The sequence below is a fragment of the Megalobrama amblycephala genome, linkage group LG18 (assembly GCF_018812025.1).
Source record: "Megalobrama amblycephala isolate DHTTF-2021 linkage group LG18, ASM1881202v1, whole genome shotgun sequence".
NCBI lineage: Eukaryota > Metazoa > Chordata > Actinopteri > Cypriniformes > Xenocyprididae > Megalobrama > Megalobrama amblycephala.
The window spans coordinates 36,311,271-36,339,120 of record NC_063061.1 but is presented as its reverse complement, the minus strand read 5'-3'; the positions used below and the strand labels follow the sequence as shown (position 1 = coordinate 36,339,120).

General features: G+C 36.0%; 3 protein-coding genes across 4 annotated transcripts; 1 reads left to right on the top strand and 2 right to left on the bottom strand.

Moving 5' to 3' along the window:
- Positions 1 to 321: 321 nt before the first annotated feature.
- spout1 (SPOUT domain containing methyltransferase 1) lies at positions 322 to 11,869 on the bottom strand. Its single transcript, XM_048165764.1, has 12 exons — positions 11,728 to 11,869; positions 11,512 to 11,551; positions 10,794 to 10,919; positions 9,033 to 9,192; positions 8,052 to 8,141; positions 7,923 to 7,972; positions 7,717 to 7,847; positions 7,569 to 7,641; positions 3,375 to 3,473; positions 3,179 to 3,281; positions 2,015 to 2,162; positions 322 to 988 (listed from the first exon to the last, which is right to left on the bottom strand). The coding sequence occupies exons 1-12, from the start codon at positions 11,782 to 11,784 to the stop codon at positions 914 to 916; spliced, it is 1,152 nt and encodes a 383-aa protein (XP_048021721.1). The 5' UTR covers positions 11,785 to 11,869; the 3' UTR covers positions 322 to 913.
- Positions 11,870 to 12,002: 133 nt separating this feature from the next.
- nsa2 (NSA2 ribosome biogenesis homolog (S. cerevisiae)) lies at positions 12,003 to 17,702 on the top strand. The gene is made up of 6 exons (XM_048165767.1): positions 12,003 to 12,161; positions 14,949 to 15,136; positions 15,222 to 15,372; positions 16,655 to 16,834; positions 17,132 to 17,324; positions 17,414 to 17,702. The coding sequence occupies exons 1-6, from the start codon at positions 12,159 to 12,161 to the stop codon at positions 17,479 to 17,481; spliced, it is 783 nt and encodes a 260-aa protein (XP_048021724.1). The 5' UTR covers positions 12,003 to 12,158; the 3' UTR covers positions 17,482 to 17,702.
- Positions 17,703 to 20,191: 2,489 nt separating this feature from the next.
- tor1 (torsin family 1) lies at positions 20,192 to 27,227 on the bottom strand. 2 transcript variants are annotated; one of them, XM_048165766.1, is made up of 5 exons: positions 26,890 to 27,227; positions 25,134 to 25,399; positions 24,853 to 25,028; positions 22,947 to 23,074; positions 20,192 to 21,283 (listed from the first exon to the last, which is right to left on the bottom strand). In XM_048165766.1, exons 1-5 carry the CDS (start codon positions 27,062 to 27,064, stop codon positions 21,039 to 21,041), a joined length of 990 nt encoding a protein of 329 aa, XP_048021723.1. In that variant the 5' UTR covers positions 27,065 to 27,227; the 3' UTR covers positions 20,192 to 21,038. The 2 variants fall into 2 exon arrangements, with proteins under 2 accessions (XP_048021723.1, XP_048021722.1); XM_048165765.1 differs by lacking the exon at positions 26,890 to 27,227 and adding an exon at positions 26,370 to 26,835.
- Between the last annotated feature and the right edge of the window lie 623 nt (positions 27,228 to 27,850).

The window sequence follows — 27,850 nt, the reverse complement described above, 5'->3', positions numbered from 1 at the left end:
TGTACAGTTTGAATTTTTCTGGCTACAGCTGTTAGTGTAAAAACACACACGCGTTTAAAATATCACGCTGAATCGCTTCTATTTCTAAATGAGTATTTTCATATGACTGTTGTAAATGCTCTGCTCTCATTGGACGATGCCTTTTCTGGCACTGCGCTTTCATTGGAGAACTCAAGTTGTTGTTGGTAACAGGTAGTTTCGTGCTGCTTTGAATGTCTTGCCTTTGGTTTGTACAAGAACCACAAATAACAGCTGATCAGCTGACAAATCTGCTCGGGTTCATACAGAATCCAGTTGATCTTGAAAATAATCAACAAGCATGAGAAGAACGGAATGACAAATTTCACTGTAAACATCTGAAACATTACATTTTTAAATTTAATTTTCAAGTCCTGCTCGAAATGACCTCAGTTATCACCCTTAATGTTGAATCAACCATCTGCCCAAGCACAAGAGCAGAGGGATTGTGGGTAATGGGCATTGTATTGAGATGAACTGATCTGGACAGGGTTTCAGACTGAAATCAGTATGTACCTTTATGATAATGATGATTATTACTCATGGTTGCAGTATTCTGACAGTATATGAGCGGACTGTTTTGCTCATTATGAATGTTCTTTACATGCCTGTCTTGAAAAAATAAATGTATATGTTTGAAAACAGAGTTTCATGATTTGTTCGTTTATGGTTCTAACTTTGACAGTTCACTGATACAAAGTAATATTTCAATAAAGAGTCAATACAAAATGATTCACAAAATGTACATTGATAAAGAATGCAAAAGTTGTATACACTTTAAATTCATAAGGTCAAGGCTTTTGATTTTACAGATATGAGTGGACACGGTCAGCTCATCCAGTTGCTGCACTTCCTGCTGCAGACAGTTATAGTCCTTTAAATGCACTTCCTGTGGTCATCCTTTGGACAGGTCAGGAAATACAGCTGCGATTTTCTGCCTGAGTCCTGATAAACTGATCAGTATGGCCTCCTGCATGAAAGATAAAAACATTTAATGAACTGCAACAGTTAAACAAGAACATGAACTTTGCTCAAAACACTTTTTTATGGGGAAAAAATATTATTTTCTAGGGCTGGGTTCATTTGGATATATCTGGTCAGTAAACTATACAGGAAACCCTGTTAGTTGGTACATTACTGTAATATTAAAGGTTAAAATTAACAGTTGATTTGTATAAAAACATTTAAATTGCACATAAGGCAGTTTTTATAATAACTGCTTCTACTCCATTTAAGGATTTATTCAAACATACATTAAATATTGAAGAACAGATTGTTCTCCATATAGTGGACTTCACTGGGGTTCAACGGGTTCAGTGCAGCTTCAAAGAGCTCTACATGATCCCAGACGAGGAATAAGAGTCTCATCTAGAGAAACCATCGGTCATTTTCTAAAAAAATATGCTTTTTAACCCCAAATGCTCGTCTTGCACTGCTCTGTGATGCGCCACGCATCACGTTGGAAAGGTCATGTAGGTGGAAGTACCGCGGTAGGGCGAAAAACTTTAACTTCAAAAACGGTCCAACTTTTACCTTTTTTTTAAGTGCTTTTGACTTAATCTTTGCACATTCGCTTTGTAAACACTTGCTCGGTACTTCCTCCTACGTCACGCATGACCTTTCCAATGTGACTACGTCACATGTGGCACATCACAGAGCAGTGCAAGATGAGCATTTGTGGTTAAAATGTATATAAATTTTATTTTTTTTAGAAAATGGCCGATGGTTTCTCTAGATGAGACTCTTATTCCTCGTCTGGGATCATGTAGAGCTCTTTGAAGCTGCACTGAAACTGACATTTGGACCTTCAACCCAATGAACCCCAGTGAAGTCCACTATATGGAGAAAAATCCTGGAATGTTTTCCTCAAAAACCTTCATTTTTTTCGACTCAAGAAAGAAAGACATGAACATCTTGGATGTCGTGGTGAGTAAATTATCAGAAAATTTTAATCTCCCCTATGGAGCCCTTTACAAAAATGCATGTTCTCTCTCACCTCGGTGCGGATGGTGCGACTGCCCTGCCCAGGGCAGGTGTTGAGGTAAAGGTCAAAGAGCACGCTGGGTTCAGTGATGTTCAGATTCTCATCGGCATCAACACTGGCCTCCAGCCCCTGAAGACCACCAAACACCACCAGCATGTGCCTGACAGAGAACGAAGTTGAGTTTTATTTCTCAGAAAATCAAAACATCATATTTAAAACGTGTAAACTGTCAGTTCAACATTTTTAACCTTTTATCCAACTTAAATTGCCATAATTACAGATGCAAGTTTAGTCTCTTTTGAAAGCAGACACATAGCAGATTATAAGTGATTATAGTTATTAAAGTATATATTTTATAAAACATGTTTTATGCTAAAACTGCTAGAAAATCTAAGCCATAAATCTAAACAAGCTGTTCCAAATTTGAGGTTGATATCTCAAAAAATGAGCTTTTAGTAAGATTTAGTTTGGGCGCAGTACCAAACATTCCCAGTAGTTGACCTCCAAGCAATCTTTTGGACACTTGGCATGAAAACTTGCACATGACATGTGGACAAAAATATAAATATCATGGTCACAAATTAAGAAATTGTTCCCTCGTTTTAATAAACTGTGGCCATGATTACTAATTTGTTCCCTATTTTTAGTAAAATCGAGGCCACTTATTAATTCATTTGTTAATTGTGGCCATGTTGTACTAATTCATTAGCTCGTTTTGATTTAGTAAAACAAGGAACAAATTCTTAATTCATGGCCACCATTTCCTAATTCATTCACTTGTTTGAGTTAAACCATGAATTAAAAATTCATTCCCTTGAAACGAATTAATAAAAATGAGGGAGCTAATTCTTAATTCATGGCCCAATATATGTATATTTTTTCCTGCATGTCATGTGCGGGGCTTGGTAAAACTTAACCATGATTTTACATGTACATCGCTATTTCAAAATAAAGGTCTGAACTCGACTCAAGACTGTGATGAGTTATCTTGTCTCAAATTAATCATTTAAAATTAAAAAACTAGCTTTCAAATGATATATAGTTTGTCAAGATTACTTTAGTTTTAGAATAGGATATTATTTTTAAAAATACGTCCCAGTGGGACAGTGACATCTCTGAATACATGTATCATCAGCCATAAAATAAGACAGTGGCAGAAACCCATGAGAAACTCACTTGAATGGAGATAAAGTGACGTGATCTGCGTTCTTTCCCTTCTCTGATGTGCCAATGGTCAGATCATACCCGCCTTTATACGGACACTCTGTGAACACGGCGCCTACAGAAACACACATAAGAGGAACTCAGTTTCAGTGCTACTAGCTTCTGGGGAATAAAGGATGAAATAGATGAATAAATGGGAAGAACTCACTGAGACAGGAAGCCAGTCGGACGCTGTAGCCCCAGTACAGCCCACCTTCTGTCCTCGGGACGTGAGGAGCCACAACTGCACCTTTATACACTCTACCCTCTGAAACACAGGGTTCAAATCAATGTCACAGATTTACAATCTATGTTAGCTCTATCCACCTTATTTTTCAACACAGAACTTAAAGGGATAGTTCACCCAAAGATGAAAATGATCCCATGATTCACTCACCGTCAAGCCATCATAGGTGTATATGACTATCTTCTTTCAGTTAAACACAATCGGAGTTATATTAAAAAATATCCTGGTTCTTCCAAGCTTTATAATGGGAGTGAATAGTAACTGAGAATTTGAAGCCCAAAAAAGCACATCAATCCATCATAAAAGTAATCCATACGACTCCAGGGGCCTTCTGAAGCAAAGCAATGTGTTTTTGTAAGAAAAATATCCATATTAAAAACTTTCATAAACTGTAATCACTAACTTCCAGTAACGTCTGTCCGCGTGTTCACGAGAGAGTTGAGCTGCGGCATATGATTCAGGATGTAGGAGTATCGTAAGCTTAAAGGCCTCTCATGGTTCAAACTAATTCTGTGCAACACACTCAAGCTTCACTTCTCTTATTGAAATCATCCAACATTTCTATTTAAAAATTCTCATTTTAGACTTTTAATTCATGACCGGTGTTTTGTTTTGGTCTATCCTCTGTGCTTCAGCATTTGTCAATAGATCATGCGTCGGGTCAGAGGTCACTCTTCTGCCAGAATCGAGTGATTCTAGTATATAAGATATAATTATAGATATTTTTTCTTACAAGAACACATCACTTCGCTTCAGAAGGTCTTTATTAACCCCCTGAAGTCGTATGGATTATTTTATGATGGATGGATGCACTTTTTTTGGGCTTCAAAATCACAACCATTATAAAGACTTAAAGCTTTAATATTACTCAGATTGTGTTCATCTGATAGAAGATAGTTATATACACCTAGGATGGTTTGAGGGTGAGTAAAACCATAATATCATTTATTTTTGGGTGAACTATCCCTTTAACAGCTTTAGTGAGGGAAAGAACTACAATCCGCATTGCGACCAGCATAATCGAATTAAAATTGATGGAGAAATATATATATATATATATATATATTTGTGTAGTATTTTAAGAGTGTAGAGAGATTAACTCAATAACATCATTCGCAGTGCTTCATGGTAGTAGGCGGAGCTAAAGAGAACTTTTGGAGCGTTTTGCTTGTTTTGACTTTGTAAAGTAAAGACTTTGTTTGTAAAGCATATACAGATGTATATTTTTTGAAAATGACCGATCGTTTCACTAGATAAGACTCTTATTCTTCGTCTGGTATCGTTTAAAGCCCTTTGAAGCTGCACTGAAACTGTAATTTGGACCTTCAACCTGCTGGTAGACGTTGAAGTCCACTATATGGAGAAAAATCCTAAAATGTTTTCCTCAAAAAAATTAATTTCTTTTCGACTGACGAAAGAAAGACATGAACATCTTGGATGACATGGGTGTGAGTAAATTATCAGGAAAAGTTTATTTAAAAGTGGACTAATCCTTTAATGGTGATCCACCTGGTGATCAATTTTAAAAAATAAAAATTTTACCTCTACCCAACAGGGAAAACCTTCAACTAGTGTTGTCAAAAGTACCGGTACTTTGGTACCAAGTCGGTACGGAAATTTTGAAAATGTGACGATACCAGCATTTCTGTAGTACTGGTAGTACCGAGAATCCGGGTATATTCGGTACCCACTGATAGGACTGTGCCAGTATTTACGTGAATATGACACGAGTGAAGCACAAAGCTTTGTTTACAGAAGAAATAATAGGTTAGCAATTAAATGTGACATCGCAGCCATGGAAACATTTTGGTTAATGCCGAATAAGAGAGGTGCGTGAGTCCATACATTTAAGCTTTGTATTCTGTTTTCCGAATCGCGATCTGGTCACCTGATTAGCAGAGAATTTAACAATATTCCATTAGTTATTCCACTGAACATGGAATCTGATCCTTTTTCCAAATCTTCACTCACGCAGGGGATTATAACGTTTCTTTCGTTCGCATTTAGGCCTATTATAGGCTATTCGCATTATTTACTGTGGTAAAGTAGAAGAAACACCGTAGGACAGAAACCTTTTTGCTTGCACGTCAGTTTCTATTTAACAGTTTGTGCTCGTTATTAGACTTTAAGGCGCGTCAAGTTTATTTGTATAGCGCGTTTCACACACCAGTGATTTTTACTTTCGTTTTCTCTGGCAGCGCTAAATCAAACATAGCCTGAATGTCTTGCCCCTGCGGAGGATAAAACTTGCTCTTCAGACCTTTTACAACAAGTGTCAGTTGTTTGTAACATCAGGAGATAACGAAGATATTATTAAAGAGAAATGGTCTCTTTCCTGCTCGTGTCCCACATCCCTCTCAAAGCGCAAAGCGGCTATATCAAAGTAATAACGGGACTTTGGCTATATATGACGCGTCTTTGTGTGGAAATAAAAAACGAATGCTTTTTGAAATGATATTTAACTTTCTTATTATTTAGGTTACCATTATTTACTGATATTTATTTCATAGTTTTACAGGCTGTAGTGTGTTGTTTCTCTGACGGAATAGCTAAAATAAACACGCACGTCTGTTACCCCTGTTGAAAAAACGAGCATATGCTGGTAAAGTAGGTTTTGAAGCTGGTATGCTGGTTTGAGCTGGTTTATGCTGGTCCAGGACCAGCTTAGGACTAGTATGGACCAGCAGGACCAGTTTAGGACCAGCATTTGACCAGCATACAGCTTCAAAACCTACCTTACCAGCATATGCTGGTTTTTCTCAACAGTACACAATGGATGTTTGAGCATTTAATTATTTATTTATTTATTTTTATATTTCAAAATTTATTTCATTGAGGTAGCCTATATATACACACACAAACACACACACTCCAAATCATATTAATGTTTTTAAAATAGGCTATATAAAATAGTAAAATAATTCCAATAGATTTTACTGTGGTACCGAAATTGGTACCGAGAACCATAAAATTTTCATGGTATCGGTACCGAATACTGGAATTTTGGTACCGTGACAACACTACCATCAACAATCAAGAATGCATGATTATATGGCGTCATGGCTTTGCAATCAAAAAATGTCGTTATAATGGAAGTCAATGGGGCAAAAACAGCCACGAACAGTAAATGAGGGAGAAAAAATTTAAATCTGATGCTGCACAAAAACTAACAATGCATCAAAACCAATGTTGTTACTAATCTTTGACATGTCCAAGACTGTGATAAAAGGTAAAAAATATCCAGTCCACAGTCACTTTTTATATTGAAAATAAGCCATTTTTTGTGGGGGTTTCAGTGACATCATTTATGAACTTGGCAATTAAAGGATTTTTTTTAAACATTTAGTAGTTTTGATCAGGACTGAGGTTGATTAACAGATTTATGCAAAAGTAGTTTAATTTACTGGATGTTTTCATTTCAAAAAATAAATAATATATGAACTAAAAGTATAAAAAAGCTTGAACTAAATGAAAATTTGGAAACTAAATTAAATGAGTTTAAGTACTTAAGTACTAAAATTACTAACTGAAATAAAACTAAAACAAACGCTATCTCGCGGAAATTCGTACATATTTTACAACGTGGCTAATTTGTACAAATTCGTAAGACCTCACTGGTACAAATTCGTACAATTTGTCTAAAACCCAGTGATGGGTAGGTTTGGGGCGGGGTTAGGGATAGGTCATTCATACAAATTTATACGAATTTGGCAACTCGTAAAATATGTACGATTTAGTAAAAATCATACGAATGAGGTCATACGAATTAGCCAACTTATAAAATATGTACGAATTGCAGTAAGATACTAGTCAACTGAAAGTCATTTACTATTTAGCCTTTTATACAATACAGATGGTTTCAAAGCAGTTTTACTGAAATAAACAGGAAAATAACTGTGCTAATGTTGCAAAATTCATATTGATAAGATAAGCAGCTCTACAGAAGACAACAGTGTCATTATTCAGCTCAAATCAGTTCAATATTGATTCAATTAATTTCAATAACTGTCAATGTTGCAAAGTTCATCAATATAATAAAAGTAAAATTAAAATGAAACTGAAAAATAAAAAATATAAGCCATTTCAAAATATGAATAGTGTGAGCAGTGTGTTTACCTTTGTTTTGGTTCTTGTTAAGCTGTACAGTCACTCTCAGTCCCGTTTTTAGCTGTTTATCGATCTGAACTTCCTGTAGACAGAATAAACAGTCTGAGGTCATTTCCTGTTCAATGAAAGATCACTCTGCATGTCTTCAAACACTCACCTTCCTCATCCCGCAGTTGACGAAGGACCCTTTCCCCGGTTTGCTGGGCCGGTCGAGCACGACCCCCTCTCGAAACTCCGCCTCCTCATCCATGCGCATGTGATGCGGGCTGTCCAGAGGATTCAACAGACCTGAAACACATTGAAACTGCTTAAGCAAACATTCAGATCTAAAACAGGGTCAGTATTAGATTATGTGAAACTCACCAGCAAACTGCAGGTCTGGATGCCTCGGGAAGAAAGATTTCCGCAGATATCTGCACGCAACACAGATATGATGCCTCAACGTCTACATGCACATTCATATGACATAAATCTGACTGCGACAGCACTCACTGTGGACACTCGAGGTATTGCAAGATGCGTGCGAGCTGGACGCAGGCCTGGCCTTTCTTTCCAATGCCTCTGAACTCTCCCTCAACGCTCCTGAAATATTAAGAGAACATTTTGAAGCTTGGACTATGCATTCAAAAAGCAAAACTGCATATCTATGCATTTAAATTGTCAGCACTGCATCATACATAATGATATCCAATACTTGTTTGTAACTAATTTTGGGGTGCTGATTCCAAAAATAGAGCCTGTTTTGCTGTAGCACATCACATTTTATCACAAAAAATGGTGTGCAGTTCATAGCATTTTTGCTGTTGACGATTATTTGTAAGGTGAAGAAGTCTCATATTCTCAGCAGAAAACTGCCACAATCACATGATTCCTCTCTTCCTCTAAACCAGGTTACAACCATTTGCTCAATTTTTGCTCATACATTACATTATAATCCATAATTTTAAGGTTAGAATTATATGCCAGTGACAGAAGAAAATGCAAACATGACCCAGATGTTTTTGGCTGCATCTGTTGGGGTTTTAGAATGAAACTGGACGTTTCTGAATGGTTAGTGGATAAATTTATGTAGTTGTCCAGTGTTCTGCTGAATAACGCTACCTATCAGATTGTGCTACCAACACCATACTTGCATTGTGTGCTACCTACTGTTTTAATGGGAGGTAGCAAAATCTGAGCAGGTAGCACAAATCGTCACACCGGTGTAAAATGATTTGCGCAAATATATAACACTTTACAGACTTTCTTAGGCACATTTCATTTATAAATGAAATTCAACCATGGTGTCCTCAGCGACTCAGATGCAGAGAGTCTGTATGCACTGTATGTAATGACTTTTGTTGATATTTTTGGACTCAGCATCATCAAATTAGGTACATTTAGGCCAAATCACAGAATTTGTTGTCTGGATGTAGTGCTATGTAATCAATGACAAAAAAAAAAAAAAAAAAAAAAATCAAAGTAGCGACTCACTTCGCGTTCTCGCCCAGCTCGTCAAATATGACCACCTCATCCACGCAGAACACACCACACGCCCGGGCGATCTGACCCGCCAGGTACGTCCGCAGCTCTGGTGACTGAGCGTTATCCATCACTGAGCCTGGCAGAGCCACGCTCAAAGTATACGCACGACCTGACAAGACAAATAAGGACGGTTTTACTCTGGTATAGTACTATATAGTACACGGGTTTTCAAACTGGGGTCAGGGAAAAGTTTAGAGCAAAACAGTGAAAAAAAGAACAAATACTGTAAATAAATAATCAAAAATAAGATAAATAAAATTGAAATAAATAAACAAACAGTGCATTTTATAGTACTATAGTAAATAGAGATCGACCGATATATCAATTTACTGATATTTTCCCCGATATTTAAGCATTTTACTATAATCGGATATCGGTTTTGTAATATCGGATTTACAGATAATGCCGCCATCTTGTGGGTGTTTTGAGATTTGTGCGCATGATCGCCATTACAGCGCATCTGAGGGGAAACGAGGCAACGGCATGCACATGTAAAGTATACCTTACCTGCTTCGCTGTAGTAAACTTTATTTAATATAACAGCTATTAATGCACAAATTAGATGTGTTACATAAATGCCTGTAATGTAGCTAGTTTATGCAGCTTGTCTCTAAGAAATAGAGACAAGCTCACGGAGTCACGTAAAATAACCCGTCATGTCCTGTCCAAATAAAGATGTAACTTTGCATGAATTAAATAATACAGCCATGAAGGAGCACATGTTGGAAATAAAAGCGTTGAATTTTATCTCTGCGACCGATCTCAGTTTGAGTATAGTTCTGTGTAAATGCATAGATAAACAGCGCTTTGTCAGCAGATATTTCATAATCTAGAATGACAAAAGCATTATTAATAATTCTGATATAACATTACCATTTGAGAAATGCAATAAAATACGATGTTTTATTTGTTATATTCCAATATTCCAGAGATTATTATTCAGTTACTTAACATTATCCAGCGAAATCTTCTTCACTCTTTAGCCTATTAAACAGCTTATAAATCTACTGTAGTTTAAAATGAAGTATTACATTTCTGCAAAGTTGATATGACTCCTGTCTTTAATTTATTTTCTCCTTTTGAAAACATCAGACATTCTACAATTATTTTGCTTATTGTTCACATTAGTGTTGCTGCTGATGCATTTTATAAATACAATTATTTTTGTAATATGAAGATTAAAATTAACACGAAAGACTACTAATTTTAGTAACAGTGCACTTTTTCATTTTTTGCACTTTCATTTATTAGTGTTTAAATAAGATTTGTCTTGTTTTCTATGCAAAGAAGGAGTGATTGTTATAAATGAAAAGGTTTATTCAGATCAGTGGTGTTGTAATCGTGTCAAAAACAGAAGTATAACAGTAAATAAATATCGGTTCTGCATATCGGTTATCGGGCACATAAACGCACAAATTATCGGTATCAGTATCGGTTCTAAAAAAATCAATATCGGTCGATCACTAATTACAACAGAAACTAAATCATTTCCAAATATTATTTAGACATTTATTATTCATTCAAAGTTTAAAGCTGCTATTTAAATTTTAGCGCGGGGTCCTTTGCACGAGGATGATCATGTCTGAGAGTCAGTATGGCATCTAAAAGATTGAATATCCCTGGTTTAGTACACATTATAGTGGGATGTACACAATGTAGTAGTGGTAGTATGCAATTTCTAACATACCAAAGCTCTGCAGTGTTGCTCACCTTTACTTTCCTTCTCTTCCTGCTGAACCTGCTGCTTGTTTTCCTCCTCTTTCTTCTGCTTCTGCTCCTGTTTCTCCAGCTGCTGGATGAGTTTGCTCTCTTTCCTCCGTCTCTTCTCCTCTTTCTCTGGGGATGAAGACAGATTCAGCACACATCATGTGTAATATGATCGTGAGAGTTCAAGGTGAACACTGTTGAAATATGATCATCAGGCTTATTTGTTAATCTCTCAGTCATCATTGTTTTGCATTGCTTTATATGTTTTAAAACAGCAGAGCTTTGATCATAAAACTAACAATTAAATATAATCTTACTAAGACATATTATTGGCAGATATGGAGTGATGACTGATATTTATATGCATTTTATGTATGTTATAAAGATCTCATTGAATTACATAGAATTTCATCTTATTTTTTGTAAATATAAATATCAGCAACTGCAACAAATTGATTTTTTTTTTGCTCAACTGTGTTTTATTCCTCCTTGAATATGAGTTCCATATTCTCACTATATCGTACACATATGCAAACATTTTTAGATTTTCTTTTATATTTAGTCTAAAGGTTTGATAAACAGATTTATTTAAAAAAAATAGTTTTTTTCTGACTATTATTAATGCGTCTAGCGCTTTTTTATACGAAATATAAATCCCAGCTTTGAGCTTGATGTCAAAAACTGTTTTTTAAATGTAGAATATTTTCAAGCTTTCACTTACTTTGTTCTTTCCGTTTCCTCCAGTTTATTCTCTCTTCACCCTACAAATGGAAATATAAATATTATAAACACGTGACATTAAACTGACATAAACCGAGTATTTGCTAGTTTTCAATAATTAAATGTGACACAAAACATCATGATAATGAACTTCATTTTTATAGCTTCAAATATATAACGAGCACTATAATGTTAAAAAAACAAATTAAGTTTAAACCTCTTCATTTGAGGGTTTATTTTGTTTAATTTTCTTCTCTGGAGGTTCATCAGCCATGCTGTCCTGTGTGTGTTACATCTACAATGATCCTCGAGAGAACAAATACTCAAATATTTGGTTCCTAACGTTTCTTAAGTATTTTTTTAGCACCACGGATATTAACTGAAACATATATTTAATATATCTCTTTTCAAAATATATATTAAGAATGGTTAATACTCAAAACAGGCGTAGGTTTGCAGACATTATTAGAGTGTTGTGACCGGAAGCTTTTTACAGACGCGCTTCCTCTACAGAACAGACTCTTGAGTGAAGAACATCGCGAACTCGAGTCTTAAATAAAACCATCAAAATATCAGAGATAGACACCAAACAGCGGATTAAACAACGCCTGACAGCTCTATAAACACTTCAACAGCACAGATCACATCATGGTGAGAAGAAAAACTCTGTCAGTGTCGTGTAAATGTGTTTGTTTAGTGCGAGTCTGGCTGACATGTGGCTGTGTGTGTGTTTATGTTTAGTATGAGTCGTTTCTGTGAGTAATATTTAACATTTATATTTTTTATACGTAACTACATACTATACAAACTACATAACAGCATATTGTTATTAACCTTTATGTTATGTTGGGGATGTTTCAGCAAATGGAATGATTTTTGGTGACAAATCTTATTTTGATACATATTTTGGGGAAATTTTAAAAAAACTCAACAATACACTGTGGGCAAATTCACTACTCTTTCGTTATGTTCGGAATGTAAACATCCACTAAATTAAACTGCTGTAAAAATGTATCAGATAAATATATATATATATATATATATATATATATATATATATATATATAATGTATATAATTTTTTTTGCATTAATCTATTAATCAACCTCAGTCCTGATCAAAACTACTAAATGTTTTTTTAAAAATCCAGGATTTTTACTCCTTAATTGCGAAGTTCATATTTTGCATATTTTGATTTTCTCAGATAAATCATGGTAAGTTGGCGTAAGGTCTCTCTCACACACACACACACACACACACTATAATATGCTGTTATACTCCATATAACTCGATATAAATGTCAGAAACTACGCTTTTTTTGCACAGGCCTATCTTAAGGGTTAAAGGATTAGTCTACTTTTGAATAAACTTTTCCTGATATTTTACTCACCCCCATGTCATCCAAGATGTTCATGTCTTTCTTTCATCAGTCGAAAAGAAATTAAGGTTTTTGAGGAAAACATTCCAGGATTTTTCTCCTTATAGTGGACTTCAATGGCTACCAACAGGTTGAAGGTCCAAATTACAGTTTCAGTGCAGCTTCAAATGGCTTTAAACAATACCAGACGAGGAATAAGGGTCTTATCTAGCGAAACGATTGGTCATTTTCGGAAAAAATACAACCGTTTATGTTTTCTAAACACAAAATATCGCCTTGAACGTACTTCCCGTTTCCGCATTCTTCAAAACGCTTACGCTGTATGTCCTACGCCTTCCCTATTCTACTTACGGAACGAATGCGGCGCCAGTTTCGTTTTTTCCATAGGTTGAATAGGGAAGGCGTAGGACATTCAGCCTAAGTGTTTGTCCTAAAGCATAAATGGTTGTATTTTTTTCGAAAATGACTGATCGTTTTGCTAGATAAGCCCTTTCCTCAAAAACCTTAATTTCTTTTCGACTGACGAAAGAAAGACATGAACATCTTGGATGACATGAGGGTGAGTAAATTATCAGGAAAAGTTCATTTAAAAGTGAATTAATCCTTTAATGGTGCCACCTGGTGATCAACTGTAAAAAAAATACAAATTTTACCTCTACCCAACAGGGAAAACCATCAACAATCAAGAATGCATGATTATATGCCGTCAATGCTTTGCAATCAAAAAATGTTGTTATAATGGAAGTCAATGGGGCAAAAACAGCCACGAACAGTAAATGAGGGAGAAAAAAATTAAAATCTGATGCTGCACAAAAACTAACAATGCATCAAAACCAATGTTGTTACTAATCTTTCACATGTCCAAGACTGTGATAAAAGGTAAAAAATATCCAGTCCACAATCACTTTTTATATTGAAAATAAGCCATTTTTTGTGTTTCTTTTCCCAAATCAGTGACATCATTTATGAACTTGGCAATTAAAAAGTAAAAATTCTGGATTTTCTTTAAACATTTAGTAGTTTTGATCAGGACTGAGGTTGATTAACAGATTTATGCAAAAAAAAATTGCAAAAAATATTTATCTGATACATTTTTAAAGCAGTTTAATTTAGTGGATGTTTTCATCCCGAACATAACGAAAGGGTAGTGAATTTGAACAATACACAAGAGTTAAAAATATGGGTTTTTTTTTCGCTATATGTGATTAGGGCTGGGCGATATATCGCATGCAATTGTCACGCGCATTTCGTCAGTAAAGCCGGTTCCCTGATTACCGCTAAATCGCCATCACCTGCTTTCAAACGGAGCGGCATTTAATAAACAGAGCCGTAGTTCACTGATAAGCTACGCAATATCGCGTTCATTATCGCAGATGAATCGCCTTTGATAATGAACGCGATATTGTGTAGCTTATCAGTGAACTACGGCTCTGTTTATTAAATGCCGCTCCATTTGAAAGCAGGTGATGGCAATTTAGCGGTAATCAGGGTAACGTTACCGGCTTTACTGATGAAATGCGCGTGACAATCGCATGCGATATATCGCCCAGCCCTATATGTGATTGCATTTTTATATATATATATATATATATATATATATATATATATATATATATATATATATATATATATATATATATATATATATATATATATATATATATATATATATTATATAGCAAAATCCATAAATTGTTATATGGTCTAGCTATTTTTCCCTCTGTTTATATGATAATACCATAGTACTTTACATTATGCAAGATATTGCATTGAAATTGTTATTACAACCCCCAGTGAGTCACGGCATTGAACAGCTCAGTTGATTTGTATCATGTTATCTTTGTGTTTATATCTGTCTGTTTGCTTGCACTTTGATTTGTGATGCGTAATACTTGTCACATACAGTCATAAATTTACCTGTATATTCAATATGGATGGAGAAAAGTGGAATCAGTAAGTTATGATCACATGGATGTAGATTAATATTTGGGAAAACATTTAATAGTCAGTGTTATAACCCTACAGACAAAATGTAGTTGAACTCCCTGTGTTTGTCTACAGCCGCAGAACGAGCACATTGAGTTACATCGCAAGCGTCATGGCTACCGCCTGGACCACCATGAGAGGAAGAGGAAGAAGGAAAGCCGTGAGGCGCACGAGCGCTCACACAAAGCCAGAAAGATGATCGGCCTCAAAGCCAAACTCTACCACAAACAGAGACACGCTGAGAAGATCCAGATGAAGAAGACGTAAGCTTTACTTGCCATCAGATATAGATATAGGCTAAATATCAAGGAGTTTTGATGACCTGTGGCATGTTTATTTGCATTACAGCATTAAGATGCACGAGCAGAGGAAGAGCAAACAGAAGGATGATGACAAGACACCAGAAGGGGCGGTGCCAGCTTACCTGCTGGACAGAGAGGGCCAATCACGTGCCAAAGTTCTCTCAAATATGATCAAACAGAAGAGGAAAGAGAAGGCTGTAAGTATCCAATCAGACATTGCTGAGTATTTTCTCCTTAAAACTTCAGTGAGAGTCTAAAAAAACGTGGTTTGAAAACCATACCTTTTTTCTGCCGTCACAAACATGTTGTAACCAATCCTGTCACAAGCGGGGCGGAGCTTTTCTTCACTTACTTTCTATGATGTTCAAAGAGTTTCTAAGGATGCTGATTTTCAGAAGGCAGCTGTCATGGTTTGTGTGACATTAGCAACACATTATTAGCTGTTTGATAACATAGTCAAGCCAAAAGCTAATCATGTGAATTGACGTTATGTGTCCAGCGTTGTAGAGAGCGATACATAAAACACATTACCATTCTGATACATCGACTTGTAGATGAGCCTGTATAATTCACTCTTCCTATTCTTCTTCTGAATCAGCTTATGGTTCAAACATATATGGCTGAATTAAACCAACATTTCCACTTGCTATTGTGCAGCGTTTATACAGTTGACAGAGTGGATCAGGTATTCTGAGCTTGTGCTTTATACTAAATGAAGCAAGGGTGTAGAGTTACATTCAAGCTGTTAAAAGGCATGAATAAATTATTTTCACTGGAAAAAAACATTTAAATATGCCATTTTGATTATTAAATTTGGGTTTTAAGGGATAAAATTATTGACTGCTGGGGGCTTTAAAAGTTGGTCCTGTTGTACCCAGTGTTATTTTAGTTTTTATTTTAGATTTATTCCAGTTTTATTAATATTTTGAATTATCTTTTATTTTTAGATTTTTAGTTTCATGTTAATTTTTTTTTTTTTTTTTTTTTTTTTTATATTGCTAATTAGTTTTAATTCAGTTTTAGTTATAGTTTTATTTATTTCCAGTTAATTTTTTGCCAAGGCAACATATATTTATATTTTATTTAATTTATAGTTTATAGTTTATTTATAGTTTTATTTCAATTAACAGAAATGTTGTTAATAGTTTTAGTTAACAATAATAACCAACTTGCACCTGAGCAAAAAGCTTTGGAGCAAATATATGAAACTATTAAGTGAAAGCTAGAAGGTTCTGCTTTATCTTTTGATGATGTTCAAAGGAACTTGCAAGAGAAAAATATAAATTAAAATAGACATAAGTTTAGACCAATCCAGTCAGTTGTAAGTCATGTCCTTCATTTTTTTTCTCTCTCCTTTTACATCCTGGTTTGTTTAGAAGTGTGTCATATCACAGAAGTTTAACTGCCATTTCATGTTTTTTTTCCCTTTCTGTGAGGTGTCCATGCTAAGTATAAGGTTTGTTTGATGTGTTTCTTTAGGGAAAGTGGGAGGTTCCTTTACCGAAGGTCCGAGCCCAGGGTGAAACCGAGGTTCTGAAAGTCATCCGCACAGGAAAAAGACAGAAAAAGGCCTGGAAGAGAATGGTGACCAAAGTCTGTTTCGTAGGAGACGGTTTCACACGAAAACCACCCAAATATGAGCGCTTCATCAGACCTATGGTAAAATATCACACATGCAAAATATATATATATATATATATATATATATATATATATATATATATATATATATATATATATATTTATTAATACATTATTTATTAATCTTTAACATTAGTTATTAAAATACATATGTTCAGTGTTTCCTCACATCCATTAAATATTAACAGATGCAACATTTGATTTGAAGTAAATGTTGAATTAAACTAAGACTATTAAACACATCAGAACAAATGGAACCTTATTGTAAAGTTTTAAAGTTTATGTAAATATTTTGTGAATTGTAAATGTCTCCAGGGTCTGAGGTTTAAGAAGGCACACGTCACTCATCCCGAACTGAAGGCCACGTTCTGTTTGCCCATCCTGGGGGTGAAGAAGAACCCTTCCTCCTCCCTGTACACTACGCTGGGCGTCATCACCAAGGGAACGGTCATTGAGGTCAATGTCAGTGAGCTCGGATTGGTCACGCAGGGCGGGAAGGTCATCTGGGGTCAGTCTGATTGGCTCTTTACTTTTTGGCTATGCAATACTTAAAAATGTTTCACAGAATGATAAATGAACTGTGATGTTGTGTTTCAGGTAAATTCGCCCAGGTGACGAATAACCCAGAAAATGATGGCTGTATTAATGCCGTGTTGCTCGTATAATGGAAACCTGAAGCGTTTAACATGGACCTGTGACTCTGAGCCGGGAACGGCTCTTGCGTGGATACTGTTGTCATTGCCAGCGTACCGGAGATCTTGAAATCACAAGACAGGATGATTTGCAGACAGTTGGATTTTGTCTTCTCATATGGACCCAATGCTCACAAAAACACGTGGATCAGAAATAAAGTGCTGTTCATTTTCAAATAAAATTTTCAGCTGTTTCTCTTTGCATTTATTATTTTTTCATGAAAGTTTCTTCATTCTGTGTTAAGAGAGCAGATATTTAATTGTGTTATATTTTATTATGGTGGTACCATGAAACTGATGTAATCAGACAGTAATACAGCTGTATTCATGTGGATTCCTGGAGCACTTCTCACCTGCCATTTAGATCATTCACCTGCCATAAACATATTAAGAAGCGAAGTAATCATTTACAGACCTGTGGCATTTAAGAGAGGGGGAGGGAGAAAAATTGGTTCTTAAAGGGATAGTTCACCCAAAAATTCATGAGTTTATTTGTTCTTTTGAACACAAAGAAGATATTTTAAAGAATGTTGGCAATCAAACAGCTGACGGTACCATTGACTTCCATAGTAGGGAAAAAAAATACTATGGAAGTCATTGGCTAATGTCTGGTTACCAACAATCTTTGTCAACTTATACAGATTTGGAACAACATGAGGGTGAGTAAATGATGACAGAATTTTCATTTTGGGTGAATTAACACTTTAAGGCCTTGTGCATGTGTGAGTTTTGACAGTTAAAGGCACAATATGTAAGTTTTCACCGCTAGAGGTCGCTTATTCAAAACAAAGGCGAAAATCCCGCTGGATTTAGAGATGATTGTGCAAAATCAAGGCACCATCGAGCTAATCATCTCTATATCCAGCGGGATTGAAATATTACACCATGATCACACAGATCTGCTGAGTTTGGTGGAGATGCACGAAACGAGTCATTGCTAGAAAAAGTTTTCGCACCCTGAATGTAAGTATTTTGTAGTTTAGACCTGTCACTGCCAAGTTTGGTGGTTGTAGCTTGAAAGCTCTATGAAGAGTTACATTGAGAAGATGTTCAGAACGATTAGTTTAAATAGTATGTTGGCCTTCTCAAACCAACATAATTACACATCAGATTGTGGAAACCGGGTTAATTGTACATATATCATCTTTTATAGCTTTGATCTCTAAGGATTTTATTGGCTTTTGGCATTCAAGTATTTATTTATTTTTGTTTGCATTTTTCATGTGCAGACGACATTATCAAATGATCTACGAAAATTATTAAAAATGCTGTATTATGCATGTCAGGGGCATCGCCGTTTTCACGAATTCCCGTTTTTGTAGTTTACATGGAGACAATAACTATCGTTTTCAAAAACGTACACTTTGGGTACGTTTACACAACAATTATGTACTAAAAATGGAACCGTTTTTTCTTTCTAGGCCCTACATATGACAACGTTATCAAAACTATCCCGTTCACACGGATCCGCCAAAATGAAAACGCTGCATTACGCATGCCAGACAATTAGTTGGCGCTGTCACTTTGTAAAGAAAGACTATGCGGTTGCGCACAACATACACATTCTTTTACAGAATACTAGCACCAAACGCGCATGCCACCTTATTTTTACAGTTTACTGCACTTTGATATTCCTCTCCTTATTTTCCTATAGCGGCTAATAAATAGGAAGTCTCGCACATTCACAGAAAACACGTTGAAAAATAAGGTGGACAGACTAACAACGAAATACGCATGTGCATAACGTAACCGTTTTCACAGATTTGCGTTTTTGCAGTTTGCACGGAGATGACAATGGTATTGTTTTCAAAAACTTTGAAACCCGTTTTCAGGCCACCAAAATGCTGTTGTCGTGTAAATGAACGGCCAAAACGAATAAAAAAGCTTTGTTTGGCCTTCTGTGGAAACCCTGTTAATTTGACAAATATCAGGGAATTTTGAAATTGTGATTTTTATAAATACATTTTTATAGCTTTGATCTGCTCTAATTACTTTATTGGCAGGAATTTGTAGTGAAAACGTAGGGTAACGTACGTTTAAGTATTTTCTTTTGCATTTTTCGCGTGCAGACAACAACGTTATCAAAACGATCCCCGTTCACACGTCAAAAACGTACACTTTTATACTCGTTTTCAAATGTTTGTATTTCCAGGCCCCCAAAATGCTGCTGTCGAGTAAATGAACGGCCAAAACGCATCAAGTTTTTCGTTTTTAGTTGAAAATGGCCCCTTAGAGCAGGGTTGCAAAGTTTTCACAACAAAACCCGCCCAATTGCTTCTCAAAACTAGCCAAAAACTAGCCCAATCGTGTTTCAGGGGAGTCCCACGGTAAAAATCGCGTTCCCGGGGGTAAAATCCACATTTTTTTGCGGGGTTCCTTGGTAAAATGCACATTCCAGGAGCTAAATATCATGTTATTTGGGGTCGCTTCAACCCGCGGATATTAAAAGCAACCCGCGAATCTTATTAGAGTCTAGTTTCCTGGAGACGTTGTTTCACTCCGTTCATTTCCAGGATTGTGATTATCTGATCCATAAAAATTAAATCCCAGCAATGCCTGCGACTGTGTAATGATGTTAAAACTTATTATCCAGTTATCATGGACCACAGAGAGACTCAATAAAAAAGTAATAGAAATTAACTTACCAACATGCACAGAAATAAAATTCTCAAGACCAGTCGAGTAAGTTTGGGTCATAAAGCTTTATCAAAATCAATATGTAGATTGAATCTTTCAAGTATTTTTCCCTATTTTATCTTGGTGCATCTCAAAAATAAATTTCATAGTCAAATTATGTTCAAACCAGATAATCAAATAATGACCAGTGCCTATAATAGATAAAATAATAATAATAACTGTATTCTTGTAAAATAAACAGGCACTGTGATTTACTCAACAAAACCTTCAATCAGAACCAATGGCATTAGAGACTTTGTGACATTGCAAGTTAAAATCGACAACACAAATCTGAATCCTGACAATGACAAATTGGAAAAGCAAATGATCATTAAGTTTCAAAGGCCAAAATGAGATTTGGGTTAAGCTACACATATCTCCTAGCTAAAGATCGTCTTCATCCCAAACATTTCAACCCATTGTTTATATTATAAAATGGCATTAATAAACGTGTGTGATATTTCAAGATAAAGGCAATTTTTTTCTCTCATGATAACAATTAATACAGATCAACACATAAAATCGCCGACAGCCAGTGTTTTCTTTTTTTGTAGCTCCACAATGTGCAAAGTCTTTTAAAAAAGTTCCTCTGCTACTTCATTTCAACAGAAACGCCCTTGAAAACAAGGACTTAAAGCAGCTGCTCCGACAACAATAAAAGTCCATTAGTGTATAAAACACTTGTGACTGAATAAAAAACATCCCTCTTTAGAGAGAGCATGGCATCATGTAATGTCTGAGGAGCAATTCTGCTCCAGTTCTTTCTCTCGCAGAAGAACAGAAGGGATTTCTGTGAAAAAAGCACACAGACGATAACCAGTTTGCTGTTTTTGAGTCTCTTTGTTCCCTCTCGTTCAAACATAGAAGTCCAGCCTGCTGGGGATGACCTTGCAGCCCTGCATGGAGAAGACGCGCTCCTCTTTAGGGAAGTAGTTCAGTTCGCGGGCCATCTCTTCAACCACTTCTTTATCTGGGGCATGACCCTTGGTGACCATCTCGGCCAAACCGCATTGAATGATGTGCTTGTACTCCAGAGGAAGGAACGGCACGAAGAAATCCACCAGGTTCTTATCGATTAAACTAGTATGCCAGAACCCACCTGCGGATGGAGAGAAGAAAAACAAATGTTTAAAGTGCCCCATTGTGCTATTTTAAAGGTTCCTAATATTGTTTTGGAGTCTCCTACAGTAGATTTACATGCATTCAAGGTCAAAAAACACTTGAATTTTCTCATAATACACATTGTAGCATCAGCTCTTTTCTCAAAGAGTCTGAAAATGGTTCGTTCAAATATTCAATCTCTATAAACCCCTCCTTTCTGAGAACCTACTCTGCTCTGATTGGTCACACGGCCCAGTCTGTTGTGATTGGTCTACCACTTACAGCGCATGTTGGAAACAAAACCACAGTTAGCATATCTGAATTTCAGCTCCAGATCATCTTCAGCTCTTTTTTCCGTATCAATCTCATCCTTTAGAAATGCATCAAAGTGGATTCGCATCGCTGAAAACCGTCTTCTCAACATGTCGACACAACACCAACCAAACTCTTCCAGGCTTCAACTACAACTGCAGTGTTTGAGGGCGGGGCAAAGTAGATGCTGTTCGCTGGCAGCCAATGAAGACCATAGGTGGGAATTATGCAAATGTGTTACATTGTTATGTAGATTTGAAACAGGAAGTGAGAATGGAATTGCTGGCGACTCATTTCAGCTGTTCAGAATCTATTCTTTCTTTTAGGAGACAATATGTTTATTTGTCGTTTTATATTCATAAACAGTATTCGAAAAAAGCATAATGGAGGCAATTAATGAAAATGAGATCTTCATTACATTGGAAACCGTAAAACTACAGTGAAACTAATTAACAAAATGACTTAAATGATTAGTCCACTTTCAAATCAAATTTTCCTCAATTTGCTCACCTCCATGTCATTCAAGATGTTTATGTCTTTCTTTCTTCAGTCGAAAAGAAATCAAGGTTGAGGAAAACATTCCAGGATTTTTCTCCTTATAGTGGACTTCACTGGAGCCCAGATGGTTGAAGGTCCAAATGTCAGTTTCAGTGCAGCTTCAAAGGGCTTTAAACGATACCAGACGAGGAATAACAGTCTTATCTAAAGAAACCATCACTCATTTTCTACAAAAATACAACTGTATATGCTTTATAAACACAAAATATCACCTTGCACATGCTTCCGCTTTCCGTATTCTTCAAAACGCTTACGCTGTATGTCCTATTCTATTTACGGAAAAAATGGAACTGACGCTGCGTTTGTTCCGTAAGTAGAATAGGGAAGGTGTAGGACATACAGCCTAAGCTTTTTGAAGAATACGGAAAGTGGAAGCACTTGGAAGGTGATCATTTGTTTATATAAAGCATACACATTTGTATTTTTTTTTTTCGAAAATGACCGATCATTTCTCTAGATAAGACTCTTATTTCTCGTCTGGTATCGTTTAAAGCCCTTGAAGCTGCACTGAAACTGTAATTTTGACCTTCAACCGTCTGGAGGCCATTGAAGTCCACTATAAGGAGAATAATCCTGGAATGTTTTCATCAAAAACCTTAATTTCTTTTCGACTGACGAAAGAAAGACATGAACATCTTGGATGACATGGGGGTGACTAAATTAATCAGGAGAAGTTTATTTAAAACTGGACTAATCCTTTAAAATGCACTCTGTTTAATGCAAATGATCCATAAAGACTTTCTGCTCCATATTTTAGCAGATGTGAAAAAGATAAGAGGCATGTGACGTACTGTTTTTGTTGTTGAAGACGGACAGTGACAGTGCCGTCTCTAGATCCTTCAGCTGGATCTCCTCTCGTTCTCTGCCGTCCTTCCAGAAATCCAGAGCGACCTGAACGATGTTCTCGCCGCCGGCATTACTATAAAAACAGAAACAACTGGGTATAAAAGGGTCCTCTGATTCAAAAAAAAAAAAAAGAGGCCTTTATGCCATTTCAGAGCAACTACATACCGGTCAAAAGTTTGGAATAATTGCTTTTTTAAATGTCTCTTCTACTCACCAATGCTGCTTTTATTTGATCAGAAATACTTGAAAATATTATTATAATTTTGTTTCTATTTAAATATATTGTATAAAATGTAATTTCTTCCTGTGATCAAAGCTGAATTTTCAGCATCATTACTCCAGTCTTCAGTGTCACATGATCCTTCAGAAATCATTCTAATGTGATGATGTGCTCAATTATTATTGGTGCTCATTATTAATAATGGTTCTTATTATCATCATCAATGTTGAAAACAGTTTTTCTGCTTAAAACTGATAGAGAACAGTTCTTATAACTGATAATATTCCTGTTTTTACTGTATTTTTGATCAAATAATTACATATCTATATAAATATAATAGTTTTTTTTGTCCGTTTAGTGTGCTTGATGGGCAGTACAATGATGAATAGTGACCAACTGCATTAAAGGATTAGTTCACTTCTGAATTAAACTTTCCTGATAATTTACTCACCTCCATGTCATCCAACATGTTCATGTCTTTCTTTCTTCAGTCAAAAAGTAATGAAGGTTTTTGAGGAAAACATTCCAGGATTTTTCTCCATATAATGGACTTCACTGGGGTTCAACGGGTTGAAGGTCCAAATGTCAGTTTGAATGCAGCTTCAAAGAGCTCTACATGATCCCAGATGAGGAATAAGAGTCTTATCTAGAGAAATGATCGGTCATTTTCTAAAAAAATAAATAAAAATTATATTCTTTTTAACCACAAATGCTCATCTTGCACTGCGCCACGCATTACGTAATCATGTTGGAAAGGTCTCGCATGACGTAGGAGGAAGTACCGCAGATTTAATTTCCTCCTCCAACTTCAAAATCATCCAATATCGTCGTTTAACCTTTCTTTGTAAAGGGCGTTTAGTCTGTGCACGTTCGCTTTTTAAACACTGGATTGGTATTTCCACCTACGTCACACGTGACTTTTCCAACGTGATTACTAGGGCTGGGTAAACAATATCGATTTCTCGATTTTAATCGATTCTCATTTTTACGAACCGATATCGATTCTTAAGTCCCAAGAATCGATTAGTCTAGTCTGTTTTCAGTTGATGAATAAGCAGAATATGTAGCACCTCCCATCCAATAAATCGCAATAATCTTTGTGCTTTGTTAGTTCTGATAAGAAGAAAAGTCTCAGATTTCAAATGACGTTCATCTTATTATGAGATTCAAAAAATAATACAGTTTTGGCGCCGTTTAATGTGGCGTGACAGATCGCTGTAGCCAGCCCTAATGATTATGCAATGTGTGGCGCATCTCAGAGCAGTGCAAGATGAGCATTTGTGGTTAAAAAGTATATAATATTTTTTTTTTTTTTAGAAAATGACCGATGGTTTCTCTAGATAAGACTCTCATTCCTCGTCTGGGATCATGTAGAGCTCTTTGAAGCTGCACTGAAACTGACATTTGGACCTTCAACCCGTTGAACCCCATTGAAGTCCACTATATGGAGAAAAATCCTGGAATGTTTTCCTCAAAAACCTTCATTTCTTTTCGACTGAAGAAAGAAAGACATGAACATGTTGGATGACATGGGAGTGAGTAAATTATCATTCAGAAGTGAACTAATCTTTCAATTACTGATTTACAGATTGAAATTTTCTGTGTTTACTTAAGTACGTGATAACACTGACCTGAGGAAAATGAAGATGGCCTGTCTGTACGACACTCCGTTCAGATTGTCATAGAAGTCCAGGTAAGGTTTTATACTGTCGATCAGCCCCGGATGCATTTTATCCATTTCATCAAAGATGAACATGGAACGTGGGCAGTTGGAAACATTCCCCCTCACCCACTCCTGTAACTGGGACTAAACAATTGCAAACATACAATTTGTACAGATGTGCCATTTTGTTGGTGAAGTAAACACATAATATAATTTCCATGCATTTGCATATATAAACAAACACATTACCTTGTATGTGTCAATGTGAATCTCGTGAGGAAAGTGTGCCGTTGCTGTAAACAGATGAACAAAACTGCTCGACATTCCTTTCACGTATATATTTTCAGCTATGAGCTGACTCACGAAGTTCTTCCCAGTCCCGGTCCAGCCATGGAGGGACAGAACCAGCGGTTTCTTTGGGTTTTCATTTTTCATGAAGCCCGTGACGGCTTTCAGGATGACCTGAGCAGCAACGTGCTGACCGTACAGCTTGGTGTCGAGGTCATACTTCAGACCTAAGGGCGAGAGGACAGATTCACAGTCAACTATAGCAAGCCGTTTTGACTTTTATTCATTCTCAGGATATGAATTCGTGATATCAACAATTCAGTTTTTGATATCAACAATTAAATTCTTGATATCAGGAATTACATTTCCATTAGTAACAATGGCAATTCTTGATATCAACAATTAAATTTTCACTAGCTAAAACTAGAATTCTTGATATCTGTAGGCCTAATTGTTTTTTCACTAGCGAAATGTCACCATAGGCTGCCATTCAAATTCAATTGTTGATATCAAGAATTGATTTCTTACTAAATTCCAATTTCACATATCAGAAATGCAATTCTTACTAGTAAAAATCATAATTTTTGATATCATTAATTGCTAGTGTTACTAGTGCAAAATATCTATTCTTGATATCAACAATTGAATTGCTACTAGTAACAATGATAATTTTTGATATTAATAATTCGATTGTCACTAGTGACATTAAGTTTCTGATATCATGCATATGATTGTTACTAGTAAGAAAGCCATTTTAGACATCTAAAATTATATTGATATCAAAAATACATGTTCAGATATCAAAAATGAACATTTTTACTATTAACAATGCAATTATTGATATCAAAAATGAGCATTTTAACTAGTGAAAACTGACTTGTTGGTTTCAAGAATTAATGTTGTTACTAGTGAAAACTGAATTGTTATCAAAACGGCTTGCCATAGTCACCATATGCTTCATATGCGACATCTGCAACATGCATCCAGTTTCTATGTTTACAATGATAGTTTAAAAATAAACATACAATTTAGCTGCAATATTTTAAAAACAATAATTATTCGTAGCATTCAAAAAAAAAACATTATAATAGAATCATAATAAACGAGATAAGTGGCTTTTTTAGTGTTTTTACGAGACACAATGAACTAAACCATGATCAAATCAAACCATAATACACATTTTGATCACATTTTCACCTGTTGCATTAAAGTTGACCCAGTTCTCATGACAGGTTTCATACACATAGCGATAGAGTTTTCTGCCCAGATAAGCAGCTCCTGTCCCGACCAGCAGTGAGGTGGACACGGGCTCGATGGCCTCCACGATCAGCCCTGAGATCAGGATGCAGTGCAATAAGGTTGTCCATGCGCGAGGCGGCCGAGCTTTCATTTTACTACATCAATCATCGATGCTTTTAATTGGAAACGGGGGAAAAAACAAAACGAAGGCTCCAACTCACTCACAGCCCGCACTTCCTACTTGGGAAAAGTGACGCCGATTGCGTGCGACGAATCGCGCATGCGCGCAGCGTCCGGTTCGATAATACACATTCTGCGTGTTCTGGCTGCTTATTTGTTTTGCATTCAAGCGCTGGGAATTGATTAATGTAAATAAAAATAAATGTTGATTTAATTCATTTTAATATAATGTGGGTTTATAGGTTACCATATGACTAGCATGCGCACTAGCAGTGAAGACAAAGCTTCCCGTACACACCTGTTTTGTTGTAAGAGATCCACTCCGGTCTGCAGCACTCGTGAAAGTAATAGAGCACGTTCTGATAACTGGCCAGAAACCCGGTGAGAGCCGCGGCCATCCCGACCGCGATGCTGGTGCTGATCGGCTCTATCGCCGCCGTGATCGAGACACAGCCAGCGAACACAGCCAACATGTCAACCGCATTCTGCAGTGTGACACTGGAGAGGAGCAGTCGATCTAAATCAACAGCAGATCGATATATGGTCCTAATGCGGTTTAGTAAATAATGTGAGCAGCTTCCGTGTCAAGAGTCAAAGCAGTCCGATGAGATCAAGCTCGCGCTGGAGGAGTTCCACACTGTGGCGTCACTGTATCCAGATGAAGGCTGATTATGATACAAAACTATTACGTTTGAAATATAAGAAAGCTAATAGGTTATTTACACATCTGTATTTTGGTTGCGCTATATTTCAGTTACACACTCTTTCAGTTTGAAATACATTATTTTTTATTATTAATTAGCTAAATAGAGAGTGTGTGTGTGTGTGTATATATATATATATATATATATATATATATATATATATATATATATATATACTTGAAGTTTTGTCTGCTCACCAAGGCTTATTTTATTTAATTAAAAATACAGTAAAAACAGTAATATTGTGAAAAATTATTACAATTTAAAATAACTGTTTTCTATTTGAATATATTTTACGAAGTAATTTATTCTCGTGTTGGCAAAGCTGAATTTTCAGCATCGTTACTCCAGTCTTCAGTGTCACATGATCCTTCAGAAATCATTCTAATATGCTGATTGCTGCTCAAGAAATATTTGTTATTATAATCAATGTTGAAAACAGTTGTGTACTTTTTTTCAGGATTCCTTGATGAATAGAAAGTTCAAAAGAACAGCATTTATCTGAAATACAAAGCTTTTGTAACATTTTACACTACCGTTCAAAAGTTTGGGGTC

Coding starts and splice junctions, on each gene's coding strand:
- spout1 (XM_048165764.1), bottom strand. CDS start 11,784: ATGGCTGATGAACCTCCAGAGAAGAAAATTAAACAAAATAAACCCTCA. Junction 3,474..7,568: donor TAACAAGAACCAAAACAAAG/GTAAACACACTG, acceptor CCTGTGTTTCAG/AGGGTAGAGTGTATAAAGGT. Junction 3,282..3,374: donor CCGACTGGCTTCCTGTCTCA/GTGAGTTCTTCC, acceptor GTGTTTCTGTAG/GCGCCGTGTTCACAGAGTGT.
- nsa2 (XM_048165767.1), top strand. Junction 15,137..15,221: donor AAGATCCAGATGAAGAAGAC/GTAAGCTTTACT, acceptor TTTGCATTACAG/CATTAAGATGCACGAGCAGA. Junction 15,373..16,654: donor AGAAGAGGAAAGAGAAGGCT/GTAAGTATCCAA, acceptor GTGTTTCTTTAG/GGAAAGTGGGAGGTTCCTTT.
- tor1 (XM_048165765.1), bottom strand. CDS start 26,562: ATGAAAGCTCGGCCGCCTCGCGCATGGACAACCTTATTGCACTGCATC. Junction 25,400..26,369: donor GGTCAACTTTAATGCAACAG/GTGAAAATGTGA, acceptor TCTCGCCCTTAG/GTCTGAAGTATGACCTCGAC. Junction 23,075..24,852: donor GCCATCTTCATTTTCCTCAG/GTCAGTGTTATC, acceptor CTGTTTTTATAG/TAATGCCGGCGGCGAGAACA.